General features: G+C 39.3%; 1 protein-coding gene across 4 annotated transcripts in view; it reads left to right on the top strand.

Annotated features, from left to right (window-relative positions):
• The first annotated feature begins 5,590 nt into the window (after positions 1–5,590).
• cadpsa (Ca2+-dependent activator protein for secretion a) overlaps positions 5,591–16,176 on the top strand; it is a 192,120-nt gene continuing 181,534 nt past the window's right edge. For 2 of the 4 annotated variants that reach the window (XM_036559374.1, XM_036559373.1), the window contains exon 1: positions 5,595–6,345. In XM_036559374.1, the coding sequence (XP_036415267.1) occupies positions 6,013–6,345 (333 nt within the window). In that variant the 5' untranslated portion in view covers positions 5,595–6,012. Of the gene's footprint in view, positions 6,346–16,176 lie in introns of all 4 variants that reach the window. The other 2 variants (XM_036559375.1, XM_036559372.1) reach the window with 2 other exon arrangements.

Raw genomic sequence — 16,176 nt, 5'->3', positions numbered from 1 at the left:
AGCCATTTTATTTGCTATGCAAAACCACCAGTGAACCTACATGTCTTCTGGGGTTTTATATGTAATGTTGATGATGGTAAAGTAGTGGAAAATCTGAAAGTTTTCTTTTGTCTCACAACATCCTGCATGTACCCATCCACCACAAATGGATTAAAATAAATTGATTTAAAATATATTCTAGAACTAAACTTTATCATAAAACAGTGTCTCAGACATCAGGCATGGTATTCATAACCATTTTGTACAATAACTTCCTGTGAGGGAGCTTTTAGAGGCATTAAACACTTTAGATGTCTGGTTCCTATCACCACCACTGTGAATGATTCTGAATGATTCGGTAACTTTTTCTAGAACTGAGCATTCCACACCAAACCACTCTGAATGACTTTGTTTACATCTTAACCATTTATCTATATAGACAATTTCAAAAATTGGTGTAGTTATCCTTCCATTAGTACACATCCTTAAGTATTCTTTTCCACTGTGTGAATTCAGGTACTGAGGAGCACACTTTGGTGACACAGACCCGTATAATCTCCATAGAAAAGCACTACCGTAGAACAAGAAGCTCTGGAGGAGCCGCACATGAGTCATATCCAAGTTTAAGCGTGCCTAGAGGGGTATAAAGTGTCCCAGCACTGGACAGTGGAGCAGTGGAACTGTGTCGTCTGGCGTGATGGAGCTCCATCCAATATCTTTACCCATACAGTCTGATATATATCAATATATCGTCCTATAAATCCAACATATGGATTTCAAAGACACTACATATATTAGCCTATATAGGTTCCCCTTATATCCAGCACATATTGACCACATATGGACAAATATGTGACATATACTCCACATTTACAAATATGGGACATATATATGGGGCCTATATTCATAACATACACAAACATATATGTGTAAAATATGTATTTAACAAAATATCATAGAAAACAGTCAGATATGGATGACATCACTCATATATGCTAGCTTCATGTTTTATAATGTAATGTTTTTATGCATCTTCTTTCCACACACTTCCTAATAAAGTTAATTAATATAATAGCTAAATAACCAAAGTCTAAAACATGCACATTGAAAGCTACGTAAAAAATCATTAAAACATGAAATAAATGAAAATATTGTTTCCTGACATATTTAAATAATTTAATATTTAAATATTTAAAAGCAAACAGACATCATAGTAACAATTTCAATTGCATAATATATGCATGATCCATATATTTTCCACATATGTTTGATATTTGATATTTACATATATGTACACAACATATATGTACATATATTTTGAAATATAGGCCTGACCCTTTATGATACATGTGCCAACCCCCTATTAATGCACTTTATTTCAGAGGAAACATTGGACAGATGTCTACAGACTTTTGCACGTCTTCCATAGCACATGTAGTTATATATAAATAGAACGGTAGGTATTTCAGCCCTGCCTCTCCTGTTAAACTGGGTTGGGTGTGTTACAGAACGATCACCCTGCTTCTTTCACTTTTGTTTCTGCTCTGATCCTATCTTACTGGTTTCCTGAGGTAGGCAGGCCCCTTATCTGAAGGCCTTGCCTGTCAACTGTGGCTTGCCTTGGTGATTTAATTCAGTGTAGTAATCTAAAACAAGCAAGATAAGCTGCTTCCAAAGAACAGATAACAGGACTTTAGACATTGTTCTAGTAGTGATTGGAGTTTATGTGAAGAGAGCACATCAAAAGAAAGAAAAGACTAGCTAAAGAAACTTTGAGGTATTTGGTAGGTGTGTGATGTTTATGTAAGAAGCTAAAGAGCTGCATTACCAAGGCACATTAGTTGTCAAATTTTGCTGTCCTATGAAGGAACCGCCATTAAACAACAACATGAGTCACTGTGTGACTCACAGCCTGAGCCAGAATGGGCTGTGTTTAAAGGGACGGGGTGCTAAAACAGAACTCTGTGCTAATAGTTTTGGATGGTTCATCCATTTTAACATTATACATAATTGTTACAATGCATTATTTTCACTCTCTGATGTTACATTTGTCCATGCAATTATGCCTTAGCTTGTCAACGCTTGCTATTTGTGATTGTTGTAAATTTAGCCCTTCCCTTTACCTCCGGCCGAGCTGATTGAAACGTCAGGTTTGGTTGGCTGGGTTACTTTCTAATGTATGAGATGCTCCTGGACACACATTAAGCTTTTCTACTCTGCTAAATTGCACTGCTAATGGCGCATCAATTACATTAGAGCATGTCTAGGCTTTATTTATGTGTAAGAAACTCTGCCAAAGCCTTAAAGCACCTAAGTTCCTTTAGAAGTAAATGACTGATTCTTGTAGTTGGTATTAATTGTTCCTGTGCTTTTTATCCATTTCAAACATAAGGAAGATATATTAACTTGCAGGCCTTGCTGTTAGGCTGTTGTTTTTGGTGGCAAAAAGGGACATTTCGGCCTAAAACTAGAGGTTAATATGTTCTTTGTCGTGTTATGCAGTATTCTGTAGTGTGGTGTATCATCAGCCTCACTGGTTTGGCAGAATTTATGATTTTGTATCATTTTCAGTTTTTCTTTATGAATGTTCTTTCACTGCAATACTTAGCATACATTATACCAACACATGATACAACCATTGGGCAGGATTGTCAGCCAATCCTGACTGCTAGCCCAGCCACTGATCTGTGGGCTAATAAATACAAAACTAGCATTAATGTAACTCTCACCTCAGTCATCAAACAGAGATTCTATCTTTGTTCATCACAAATTGGATGCAGGTTTTTTACCCTTTCAGCCAGAGATAAGAAACCAACCTAAGATAAGGTCTGTAGATAGCCAGGTTGCTAAGTTTAACATCTTGCTAACTTTAGCTTTTAGCTTGTTGTCCTCCCCATTTGACAGCTACTTTCATGTGAGTAAGCCATTCTCTCCATTGTAATGGTGATTGAAGACACAGCTGTATGGCTGCCATAAAATATTAGGCCTAGACTAGAGCAATGTTAGCTGTCTAGCTTCTTCTGCATTCAAAAGCTAATAAAAAATATATCATTAGAAAAACTGAAATCCCCCCTAAAGAAGTTTTTCAAAGATACATTTTTTTTTCACGATACTCCCTCTTTGCACTAGAAAATCTCACTCTAGACGCTATTGTGGCAGACCACTGTTGTAGGATGCAGGTAGGCATGTTTACAGTGATGTAGCATATGTAGCAATGACTACATATAAACATGAATGAATGCTATTGTATCATAAGGGCTAATATCCAATATATGAATTATACCTAGTCTTGGATCAAATTCCAAAGCTAGTAAAATGTCACCATTTTTTAGTCAAAGTTTAGTTTAACCCCTTAAATTCTCAGGTTTGTTGTACATTAAGGCTTATTATTCATTAACTTCAGGGTCTTCAGTGCAAACTGGTTATTCTAACGTTAAAGAAGTGTGTAATAAAACTTTGGGCCTGCTGGTGGGCCCTGGCCATTTAAATGGCTAATTAGGTATAATAACTTGGCCACAGTAGCATTAGTTCATACTATTGTTGTTTATCAAAAGCAACAATCTATGACTGTGTGGTGCTCTCTGCTACTGAAAATCCATTTTTTTGGCTTAGGGTTAAGTCTGGGAAACTGAAATTTGTGACTGTGCAGTAGTTCACTGTTTAAAATCTTAAAAATTTACATCAGGGATTAATCATGGAAGTCAGCCCAGCCAGTTAATAAAATGTGTGTCAGCAAAGTTGCTGATGGAAAATCGTTACATAACAGTTATTTCTGTAAAGGTAATTACAGTGAAAACGTTTCTTTTAAAAACAAATTACCAATTTAGTTGTGACCAATTCTCCCTTGCTAGTCTGGACTCTCTGTATCACACAATGCTGCAATCACAATCTGTGAACTCCAGGCCACAGATGGTCTTACTCTGATTCACACTCACTGTCTCCTGATGATGGGACACCAATTATGTTTTAATTAATGATTCTGATTGTTCTTTCACCAAATATTTAAATATTTCTGTAAGCTGATATGAAAATAAACATTTGTGTGTTAAATGTGTGTTGAACAGCAGTGAACATACATACATATATACACACACACACACACACATATAGCTTCATAAGTAACATAGAAATGCAAACAAAGCTACGTTTGAACACTTAATTAACAATAAATGACTTCTTTGTACATTTTATTGTCATTTTCCTAAATAAATGACCTTTTTCTGTTTTTTTTTGTCTGTATTTTTCCCCATTCTTAAAAAAATGATAATTTTGTATTTTAATTGTGAAAGGATTTCTTTATTTTTACAGTGCAGTGTAACTCCACCATTGAAAATAACTGTCTTAGTGTTCATTTAGGATTAAGCTAAAGTTAATTTGTGGTTATGCAGTGATGTGTTCCAGTACTCAGTAGTCAATGCCAGAAGTGTTTCACCATTGGAAATCCTATTTTAGTCTAATCAGGGTCTAGGAAACAAATCTCTTCTATGCCAACTGGGTTTTACAATTAATAATCCTTTTTGAAGGGGAATTCCACCAGTTTTTCAAAATTTCTGCATAATTAAATGGATACAGTGTGAACAGTCATTCAGTCATCTTTTAGTTTTGGCCTAAAACATGCCTTTTTAATTCATTCATGGTGGAGAGGTACATGCAGAGTGTTCTAAGTCAAAACAGTACCTGAAGAAAACTTGATTTGTTTACCCCTGTTTATCATCAACATTACATATAAAACTCATGTTGAGGACATGTGTAGATTCACTGGTCATTCCGAATAGTAAATAAATTGGCTATATTTGTGTTGTAGATATCACAACCCCTGGTTCCTATCACCACCACTGTGAAGAAATCTGAGTCTTTAAGTTTCTGTACAATATACCATTTCATATCAAACCCCTCTGAATGACTTTGTTTACATCTCAATAATTGAACTGACTGGGAAATTGAGCTTAAAATGTCTTTGTGATGGGGAGGCTCTATGCCAGTGATACAAATTCTAGGCCTGGGTTTAATCTGAAAGTCTTTGTCTGATATGTTTCACCAGTTGAAGTTTAGAATTACTCATGGTTGTATATTATTATTATATTATATTATATTAGACCACCATTTGTAAACATTCTCATCTGCATAAGTACATATATTCACACATCTCTTTAAACCTATCTCACATTGGCTCTTCATTATCTTTCTTACTGTCTATTCTATTGATTACACTCTTATTTTGTTTGTCCCTTAGTTAAACACTTGTTTGGTCAGCTCAGTATCTTACAAGTCATACTCACCAAGACAGATCCCTTGTATGTGTAACATACTTGGCCAAATAAAGTGATTCTGATTCAGATAATGTGGGAAAGTGGCTCTAGAATAAATCTGTGAATGTGAAGCTGTTTGCCAACGTTGTTTCACCGTTTAAAAAACCCATTTAGATCAGGCTTGAGCTTAATCTGGTTGTGAGAAAGCTAGCCTAGCCGATGTTTGGAGAGATGGAGGTGTGGCGGAAACAGCGTCAACGACCCGCTCCCCTCCCCTCCATCCCCCCTCCCCTCTGCCCCCTCCCCTCCTCCCCTCCTCCCCCTCTGGCGATGTGATTCGCTCTCAGTTCAGCACCACGGTCAGCGCCCAGCGCTTTTTCCTTTGGAAGTAACAAAGCGCAGCAGGCAGCTGCGAGAGCTCAATGGACGGCGAGGAGCTCCTGAAAAGCGGCTTTATCTCCTCACCGGCGCTGTAGTCTCCCAGCCAAAGCCCTGTCTGCGCCGAATGGAGCGCTAAACGCAGCTGGCAGCGAGCACATCTCACTCGGCTGGAGACTCACGCTGGCTGTTGGGAAGAGTTACTCCAGACTCGCCCAGCGTGCTGCAGCTTCAGCGACACTTTGGTAACGTTGCTTGATCTCGCAGACTGAAGTGAAACGGCAGCAATTCCGCGGTGGTCCGCACTTTTCCCATCCTCAGGTGGTTTTTCTCGCTCTCGAGCTTCTTCTTCTCCGCGTACCGAGCGGCTTTGAGCGCCTCTGAGCGTCGAGAACTCCAAAGAAACATGCTGGACCCGTCGTCGAGCGAGGAGGAAGATGAGGTGGTGGAAGAGGAACGCAAAGTGACCCAAGCGCCCAAGGCTGGAGCCACCAGGGTGTCTCCAAGCAGGACCAGCGAGAGCCCTGGAGGTTTGCAGCCGAGCCGGACTAGCAACGTCCGGCCGACCAGCCCCGGGCCCTCGGCGGCTCTGGAGAAGGAGAAGGATGATCTGGAGAAGATGCAAAGGGAGGAAGAGGAGCGAAAGAAGAGGCTGCAGCTGTACGTCTTCGTGATGCGCTGCATCGCCTATCCGTTTAACGCCAAGCAGCCGACGGACATGGCGAGGCGACAGCAGAAGGTAAGAGCACAGTGGACGAGTCAAAGTCAGAAGCAACAGATTGTCCCTCAAATAAAGACCTAAACGGGGGTAAACTGAGTGCATCGCCACTCCAATTCATGCTTCTTAGAAATAAAGTAAGTAAAGCTGCATTGTCTTTGTTTAGTATTGTGTTTATGGAGGAGAAACATCTACAGCTGCTCTCGAAAGTGTCGAGAAAAAGGCAGCTCTGCAGCTGCTACCAGTTGCTTCTGTCACTGTAACTGCCGAGCATTCAAGAGATCTGGGTTTGGGTTTGTACCACTTTTGGCTCGTTTGCATTCACCTTTTCAGCCCCCAATTTGCTTCACCAGTCGTTTCAATTTATTGTTCATGACTGTGGTCCAATAGATAGAAAAGAACATGATTAAACCGTTCAATCTTGGCCAAATGTATCCTACTATAACAAGAACATATTTCATATTCATTATTTTGGGGTAATTGTAGCGTTCAGCACTCAGTAAAGAGGCTCTGGAGCTATTCTCCTTAGTAAAGAACTGTGGCTCAAGACCACCCACTCTTAAAAAGGTACCAAATGTATTATACTATAACAAGAAAACATTTTATATTCATTATTTTGGGGTGATTGTGACGTTTAGCACTTAATAAAGAGGCACTGGAGCTACCGTCCTTAGTAAAGAACTGTGGCCCAAGACCACCCACTCTTTAAAAGGTGCCAAATGCATTCTACTACAACAAGAACATATTTTATATTCATTATTTTGGGGTAATTGTGATGTGTAGTACGCTGTAAAGAACTGTGGCTCAAGACCACCCACTCTTAAAAAGGTGCCAGAAAGGGGAGCGCTATGGAATATTCCCTTCTTTCAGTGGACGCTTCTTTGAAGAAATTCTGGAACCTTTTTAAAGAAGAACCTCCACACAATACAAATTCCATACCAATTATGGGCCCATAATCTGCACGTTTGTGTATTTTATTTCCCCCCTGAGGTCCACTTATGATGTTTGTGCAGTCATAATTCATTGTCCAACCTCTGTTCATCCCTTAGAATGAAACTGGCTGTTTTTCTTACTGGATCTTTAAAGGAGAATTTTACTGCTTTCTCAAAATTTCTTAATTATTCTATTGTTGAGATGTAAACAAAGTCATTCAGGGTGGTTTGATGTGGAATAGAGCACTGTAGAGAAATGTACTTGGATTTCCTTGCAGTGGTGGTGATGGGAACCAGGGGTCACAATGTCTACAATGCAAATATACGCATTTTACTTACTATCCAAAATAATCATTAAACCAACACGTCTTCTGAGTTTTTATATGTAATGTTTATGGCGGCATCTTAGGTCAAAACTTGATCTCAAAATATCATAAAACAATGTCATCAGACAGCATATTCACAACCAGTTTGTGTAATAGCTTTCTGTGAAGGGGCTGGTAGAGGCAAACGTCTGGTTCCTATCACCACCACTGTGAACAAACCTGACTCGGTAAGCTTCTTTAGAACAGAAGATTTCACATCAAAGCACTCTAAATAACTTTGTTTAAATCTTAACCGTTTAATTATGCAGAAATTTTCAAAAATTGGTGGACTTCCTCTTTAAGATTGATATATATGTAATTGAGCTTTGTTCTGATTGGCTGCCTGTTCAGACAGGCTGAAACACTCCTCATAACTTCTGTGTGAATGGGTGGAGCTAAACTGCTGCTGGCTGTATCGATAAGCAGATAGATGCAAACGGAATGGTTTCTGTGACATCGCAAAAACAGTGAATTCAAAATAGGCTGAGTGCAGCTTAGTTTCCATAAATGGGCTGTTTTCTTTTGAAACTTTAAACTGTTTACAACTCGTTTAAAAAAAAGGGGAAGAAAATTAGGTTTTTCATGATGTGAGCCTTTAAAGTTTTTCCTTAGAACTGTACATCCAATCTAAGAACCACTTAGGAAGCTTTATTTTTAAAATAATCTCATTTCAGTGAGTTCTTCCGCCCATTTTTCTTTGAGTGTTTGTTTTTCTGTTCCATGTAGTGGCCTCACAGAATGTCTTTTTGTGCTACAGTACTTTGACCATTCTGTTTTTCTTGTTTGCAACAACATCAATGCTGGTGGAAAATCTATAAGCCATCAGTTGCAAGCAAGTGGAGCAGTCGGTCGTTGGTAGGAATCTGCTAGAGATGCAATATGCTTTTTTTCTCCTTTAGAATGGGCACTCGTAGAGTCATACATAACAGAGCAGAATGGACTGACCATTGACCATTGATGCAGAACACATTTGATGGTCTGCTACCGTCGCTTTGTTGTGCTTTGCAGCGTATGCCTGTAAAGCCGAGCCTGTCGAGGACAGTTCTCGAGAACTGTGTAAGAATTCACTTATAAAAATGTAACAGTACAACCAAAGGCCACATCTTAAAGTCTAACTGAAAGCAATTTCTTTAGCCGTGGAAGCACCTGAGGCCACTCACTTTAGCCTATAGTATGAATTTGTTGGCTGACAATGTTGAATATGACTCACCAGAGCCAAAGAAACCTGAGACGATGAGAGATACCTAGGAGAATTCCGCCTGTACAGGCTTATGATGAAATACACTAGATACTACATTACTCATAAATGATGAAATCTATTCTAGCAGCTGCTGATTAAAATAGGCTAATAAAGGAGGTGAATACAGCCAAGCAAACATGCAAACAATATGGGCAACCATGCCGTCAAAAAGCAACCAAAGTGAGTATTTATCAAGATCTAGATAAAAGTTTGCTAATTGATTTGGACCTTATCGCCAACTAGTCAAGCACAGCTTCAGACAAGGCCTGCTTATCTGCTAAATCTTTTTTTGGCAAATCAGTTTGAAACAATAATGCCACTCTTTGTCTGTTGATCTGAATGTTTACCTTGGAGAATACAAGGCTCTCTTTATCTTAGTCCCATCGGGGAGGGCCACTCCTGGGCTTGTTTTCTTGATGGCATTGTCTTTGGAGACAAGATGGTGCACTGGGACAAAAGGGCCACCTGTGGGACCCACTGGCTTGTTTCTTCATGGATTATGGCTTAGAGAAAGATGCTGATTGGGATAGCTGTGGTGTCTTGGGAAATCCTGATTTGTGTGTTAAAGGGCCCATATCATGGAAATGTACAGCCCTCTCCTCAGCCCATACGGTTCATATAAGGGTCATTCTACAAACTGGTTCAAAGTCAGAGTAAAAACTGATTGTTTTGAGTGATGCTGTACTTTAATTATTTTTATTTTACTAAGTCAAATGATTGAACATTCCATTTTGTCACTACCAAACCAATAATAACACTTCTGAAACTTTACCAAATGTCTTGGTAGTGACTGTTTCGGTAGTGACAACTTTAATTTTGAGCAAAACTCAAATATGCTAGCCAGTACATGACTTGCAAACACAGCTTTCAACACACAAAATCATAATATTTTCCATTAAGTTACAAAACAAACAAATAAAAATTTGCTTAATTGCAGAAAAAAATGTCTTTCAGTAGTGACAGTTCTTAATGTTACACACTAATTTTCAGACTGTGGGACACAAAACAATGGGATCTAACTGCTCACCATGTGGTCATGAGGGATGAAGTCTCACTTCCTGGCCTAAAATGCAGGGGTGTGGCTAAAATAAGGCTCTGCCTATGGACTAAAACCCTTTGAATTACAGTACTGACATTTATTTAAACTTAAACCCATGATAAATCTACATTTTTCAAGAGCACAATAAAATAGCTCTTAGCACATTTTTAATATATAGAAATCAGTACTGTTTTGTCAAATTTAAATGGTTCTGATGTCACCACCATGAACACATTTACATGTGACCACCCACTCAGCCTACAGCAGTTTAATTGCCCGTTCACATTGAAGTGATATGGAGGGTTGTTGCTGCAGATAGTCTGTAGCTGAGTTACTAGAGCCAAAGTTATGGGGGGAAATGATTATACATTGTGATATTTAGTGTGTTACTATATGCTTCTAAAGGATGTACTTATCCAAAACGTATATCAGTCTCAAAGGAAAAAAAAACTGTTTCTTTCTAAGGAATAAAAAGAATGAAGGAAGAAGGTCCTGTAGAAATAACCATTGTTGGTGCTTAAAACCACAAAAGCACACGAACAGTTAAAATGCACTTGTAAATTATTAGGAAAATGGAGAATTTGGGCCCTATAAGGCTAATAATCATTTCCTAATAATAATGGAAAACTGAATTTTCTCACTTTTTTAAAACAGAAGAAAGTGATGTTGTATGCAAACATCGCCCCAGTCCATACAGTCCATATATGACCACTAAGTTGCAAAAACAACCTATTTTGTTTCCATCCATGTTTGTGTGATGTCACAAAAACCAGCACATTTACATATATCCACCTATTCAGCCTACAGCAGTTTATCCCCACTTAAGTTATAAGGAGGGTTTCAAACCAGACTGCTTTTTAAATGAGGCACAACACAGGACAGCCAATCAGAGCAGAGCTGATTTACATATAGCAGTCTTAAAGGCAGACTTGCAAAACAAGCTTGTTTAAAGAAGGGATAAGGTTGGAAAATGGCCATGAAAAAGTAAGTCTGACTGTTTTTGGTGTCATAAGTGGACCTCAAGGAGAAAATACACTACAAGAAAAATGTATAAGTATAAACGGTTTGGGCCCTTTCAGACAGTTTGGGAATGAAGTTTGATGGTTCATTCAGAAAGAAATATTAGAAGAGAAAGTAGCAGTAGAACTGATGCCTCCTGTAGGCTCCCTTGCCAGCTCTGAGCTTTAGCACAACAGTGCGAGAACACCCAGCACAAATGGCAGAGGAAAAATGCTTACACTCACTTTATTTCAAGCTAATCATCACAAAGTGCCAAGCAGATGTGTTTTCCTGGCAGGTAGACTCGATGCCTCAATGCCCAGAGGTTCTGAAACTGCCAAAAATGGAACTCTCTCAGCCTAGCAATGTTATTCTTAGCCCATCCAGTCTAGTCCTCTTCAGAAAGCTTGTGTCATGGCAGAACTCTCCTGTGGGTCATTCTTACAGCTCAGTCCAATGTAGAGGTCACTGCTGAGGTCAGCATCCAAGTGGTAGCTAAGGTGTTTTGAGCGAGTCAGTGCTGAGATGACCTGTCTGAACATGTGCGAGTCAATGGAAGTGGCTAATCGGATGGTGAAGTGGACTTCCAGGCTCATTTGAGTTTTTCTTCAGGTACTGAGTTGCCAGTTCATTGCACTCTTAAAAGTAAAGATTCTTAAGTGTTTTTTTCTTGGACATACATTTCCACGTAAAACAAACTTTTCATTAGTATAGGATGGGGCAGAGATCTCATACTCGAGTCGTATGTTGGCAAGTTCACAACTAGACTTGAGACTTGAGAAAAAACATGTATATATATATAAATAAAATATTATCCTGAGAAAAAAACATGAACAAAATTGCTTAAATTAGGACCATCAACCACAATTAATGCAGTAAATTAATAAATCCTTTCATTTTCCATATGTATGCCTGTCAGTTTTGCTATGGTGAAGTCCTTATTGTAGTCCTGTTCTCCTGCAATGGCCTCACGTCCGATAACTGATTCAAAAAACGAGCCTTTCATTATAGAAAAACGTCAAAATATAAAATAGTAAAATATCAAAAATGCTGGAATGGTACTAAACTTGAGTGTTATATTAAACATATATATAAGAATTAATATGACAAACTTCAGCTTAAAAAACACTAATCAGACTAATCAGCTCTCTGTCCAACACTCCTAGCCTGTCCAACACTCCTAGCCTGTCCAACCCTCCTAGACTGTCCAACACTCCTAGCCTGTCCAACACTCCTAGCCTCCTAGCCACAGCTTTTATGTGACAGTAACAGGACGAAAAAGTCACGGACAAACAGATGTGCAGATGGACACACGGATGAAGCAACATGTTAATGAAGGAGCAAACGAACAAACAGTGTTTGTTTGTGGACAAACAAACAAACGGGCGTTTTTCTATGCTCTTTAGTAAATGTGAGTGAACGTGGGAATGAGTGAGTAAGTGAGTTGCGAGCCAGGTCCATGATGTGCTTTGCATCTAAAAATTAAAGTTCATAAATGGTTCTTGGCTTCTAGATCAGTTCTAAGAAAAACATTTACATTGTGTGGAGGCTTTGGTGGAGGAACTTTGGTTCTTCACACTCACGCTCAATTCTCACAGTAGCTATAAAATTTCCACCTGTGTTTATTTGCTATTTTTACAGTAGTACAGTACGGCTGTCTTTGCAGAGAGGTGTGAATTGTTTTATACAGCAGGGGGTTCTTACACCTCGCTTTTCCCCACCTCATTGCTCACTAGCAGCTCAAGTTGGGGGGATAAATAGTTTATTTCATTATATTAAGTAAAAATATCAGAGCTGATTTCCTTTGGGCCGGCGGAATGGCCACTAGGGGGCCTGCAGATGATGATGCTTTAAGCTTAATGTCGACTAGTCGCTGATCCCGTGATTATGACACCAACAACATGGACGTCTTAGAGAAGGCAACAGGCGAGGAGCCTGGCGATTTCGGGGTCTGTATCTCAAGTCCGTACCTCCACTGTGGGCCAGCGTTTTGGCAAGGCCGCCTAGTGCGTCTAAGTCAGATACAAATTTGCGAGATTTCAGGGTCCACATCTCCGGTTTCCTGAAGGCTAGCAATGTGATCCAGGGATCGTTGGAAAGAGCACGTCATGCTACTGGTCTGTGGGGTTTGGCCTCAACATAGATTTTTCCTTTAAAGCATTACCTTCTCCTGTGTTTTTGTTCATGACGTCATCAGCGATTACCCAACGTCGACTCAACTTCCATCACATAACTGTCGACACAAATGGATGGATGAAGACGGACAACAGGCAGCTGCAAACAGGCGGTCTAGTTTGTTAGCTTTTGGCTGTGCTGGATTAGCTTTAGCTTGCTAAGTTACTCTGACTCTGAAACTGTTTTGTGTGGGCGGGGCAGCAGATGCCAGCCTTGTGATTGGTTAGGAAATGCTTACAGAAGAAGATTAGGATTGGCCAGTTTACATCAAGAGGAGAGAAATATGGTGAAATATATCAGCCATTTATTGGTCATTGGTTCTACTATCACATTGGTCTAAAGATCCCTTTTGTGGCACCTTCATTTTTAAAAGTGTTTCTAATAATATCTGGCAAGTGTATTGACACACTTTAGCCTCCTTTGACTCACTCGTACTCAGTCACACGCTGCGTTCTCTGTTTGCTTCTCAGCATCCGACGGTGTCTTAGAATCTGAGATCAAAGAACTCAAGGTGTTATCGCCACAGGTGATGATGCAAGAGCAGTGCTCCCGGCCCTTTCTCCTGCTTTTGTTTTTCTTTCAGCTAGCTGCTAATGCTAATTGGAACATCTGTTTACCGAACGAAAATAAGTGCTGCAGGCATCTCGACTGTTTAACAATTGTCTTCTCATGAGTGCAAATGGGTCTCCTGAGTGTAAATGAGAATACAGTATCATTTTCTGGTCTAGAAATGAAGCGCACAAAGAAGTCTTTACAAAGAGATAAAGAACTAAATGTAACATTCAAACAGAACAAGCCACCCTTCATCATTTATGCAATCACAACGTCTGCTGATCAAAATCAAAAGCTGCTGATTGGCATTCAATGAAAATAAACATATGCTAAACAGCCTTGTTGTCTGCGCCACTTCAAAGAAGAGGGTTGCAACATGCTGATTATGAAAGGCACAAGCCAGATTGTAATTGGGGTCTGAGGGATAAAGAAGAAAAACAGTGACCCGGTAGCTTTTATGAACGAACTGTGGTAGTTCCATGCTTGTTTTCAGGCTAAATGCAGGTGACGAGGTCACACAGCCTGACATCTGTGCGGAGCTTCTGCAGGACAAACCTGAACCGAACACATACGTTCCACACGTTTGCTGGTTCCTCTGGGAGCAAAGCCAAGAAAGAGAGAGGGGGTGAGGGAGCCAGGGAGAGAGAGCGAGCGAGCGAGAGAGAGAGAGAGAGAGAGAGAGAGAGATGAGGGAGGAACGGCAAAAAGCTAAGAGCGATGTCAGTTCTGTAATGAGCAGTAATGTCTGCTCTGTTCAGTCTTTCTATTTGCTCTATTTGATTAAACCATTCATCTTCTGCCTGTCCTGAAGGTTTCTCTCACTTTCAGTTTCAGCCTTTTCTTTTCTTTTCTTTTCTTTTTTCTTTTCTTTTCTGTTTTTCCTCTGTTCTACACTTTGTTCTCTATCCTTCTCTTCTCTGCTATCCTTTCCTCTTCTCTAATATTCTCTGCTTCTCTTCTCTTCTCTTCTCTTCTCTTCTCATGTTTTTTGTTTATCGTAAAAATTTCCCTCACTTTTAGCCTTTTCTTTTTTCTTTTCTTTTCTTCTATATTTTTTCTGTTCTGCACTGTTCTCTATTCTATTCTCTTCTCTGCTATCCTTTCCTCTTCTTCAATATTCTCTTCTCTTCATTTGTTTTCTGTTCTCTTTTCCTCATCTCTTCTCTTCTCTTTTGCTCTTCTCTTCTCTTCTCTTTTGCCCTTCTTTTCTCTGCTATCCTTTCCTCTTCTCTTTTCTGCTATCCTTTCCTCGTCTCTGCTCCTCTTTGCTTTCTTTCTTCTTGTCTCAACTTCGTTCTTTTTCTCTTATCTTTTTCATTTTATTGTCTCATCTTTTACTTTCTTTTCTCTTTCCTTCCTTCTTCGCCCCATTTTTTTTCTTCTTTTTCTTTTTCTTCTTCTCTTGTCTCGTCTTCTCTTCTCGTTTTCTCTTCTTTTCACCTCTTCTTGTCCTCTTCTCTTTTCTTTTTTTTCATTTTTTACATTCTTGTCCCTTCTTCTTCTGTTCTCTTTTAATATTTAAAAGAAATCCTTATTTCATCCTAACCTTTCATTATACCGTGTATGATCTGCAAAGCTGATTAGAAACTGTGTGTACGCATTAGATGTGTGTGTATGTATGTGTGTGTGTGTGTGTGTGTGTGTGTGTGTGTGTGTTTGTGTGCCTGTGTCCTTAAACAGCCTCCCACCGTTTCTGAATCAGCCAGCGAGCTCAGACCAGTATAGCTGTGACAGTAAACAGTTTCGCTGTTGGTTTGGACAGGTTGAGCTCATCCATCAGAAAAACCCACAGCAGACGCTGCTCTGATGCGTTTAATCCTAACAGGAATGATCACTCAGAACAAGCGCTGCAGCTTAGGGGGGGGATACACTGTGGTTTCGGCTTTGGCAACCACTTTTCAGTTCAGATTTATTGGCATTGGCTTATTGCGTGGGAAAGTCTTTGACAACAGAAATTTCTGTCTGCTTTTCAGAATCTGACAGATTTAAGTATTTAATCCACATCGACCATCATATCAAAACCAAAAACCATTTGAAAATACTGCTCTATATAGTCCGAAATTTTGATGCAAGCTTCTGCTACAACAGGGATGAAGTACTGGATAAAGCTTTTTCAATCAACTATTCACTCAGAAGGCATTGCAGCTCATTTTTGTGCCCGTATGTTGAAGTCAACCTTATACTAATCTTTTTTCATGCCGTTAGTAAATGTAATATTAAGCACTAATCATCATATATCATTTAAAAGACAACATTCTTACTTTCTCTTAATGTATTAACAAAATGCATTTAGTCAAAATGTACTGACTTTTACCCACCTCTAAAACATCTTCTGAGTTTTGTGTTATGATATACAATTCATATTCATTTTAAGCATTCCGAATTCACTTAATGTGCTAACAGTGGCTTGGCTTAGGGTCTAAAATAAATAGTATAGCGAAAACCTAAATTTACCTCAATTGTAGTCGCTTAGTAAATACATGTCCCATATCTGAAGTGTAGGTTTGCATTGGAGGCTAATGTCGCTAACAGGCAAAAGACGCTTACACT

Source organism: Colossoma macropomum, unplaced genomic scaffold (assembly GCF_904425465.1).
Source record: "Colossoma macropomum unplaced genomic scaffold, Colossoma_macropomum, whole genome shotgun sequence".
Lineage (NCBI taxonomy): Eukaryota > Metazoa > Chordata > Actinopteri > Characiformes > Serrasalmidae > Colossoma > Colossoma macropomum.
The sequence above is the reverse complement of the archived record's forward strand: the minus strand, read 5'-3'. Positions and strand labels throughout refer to the sequence as shown.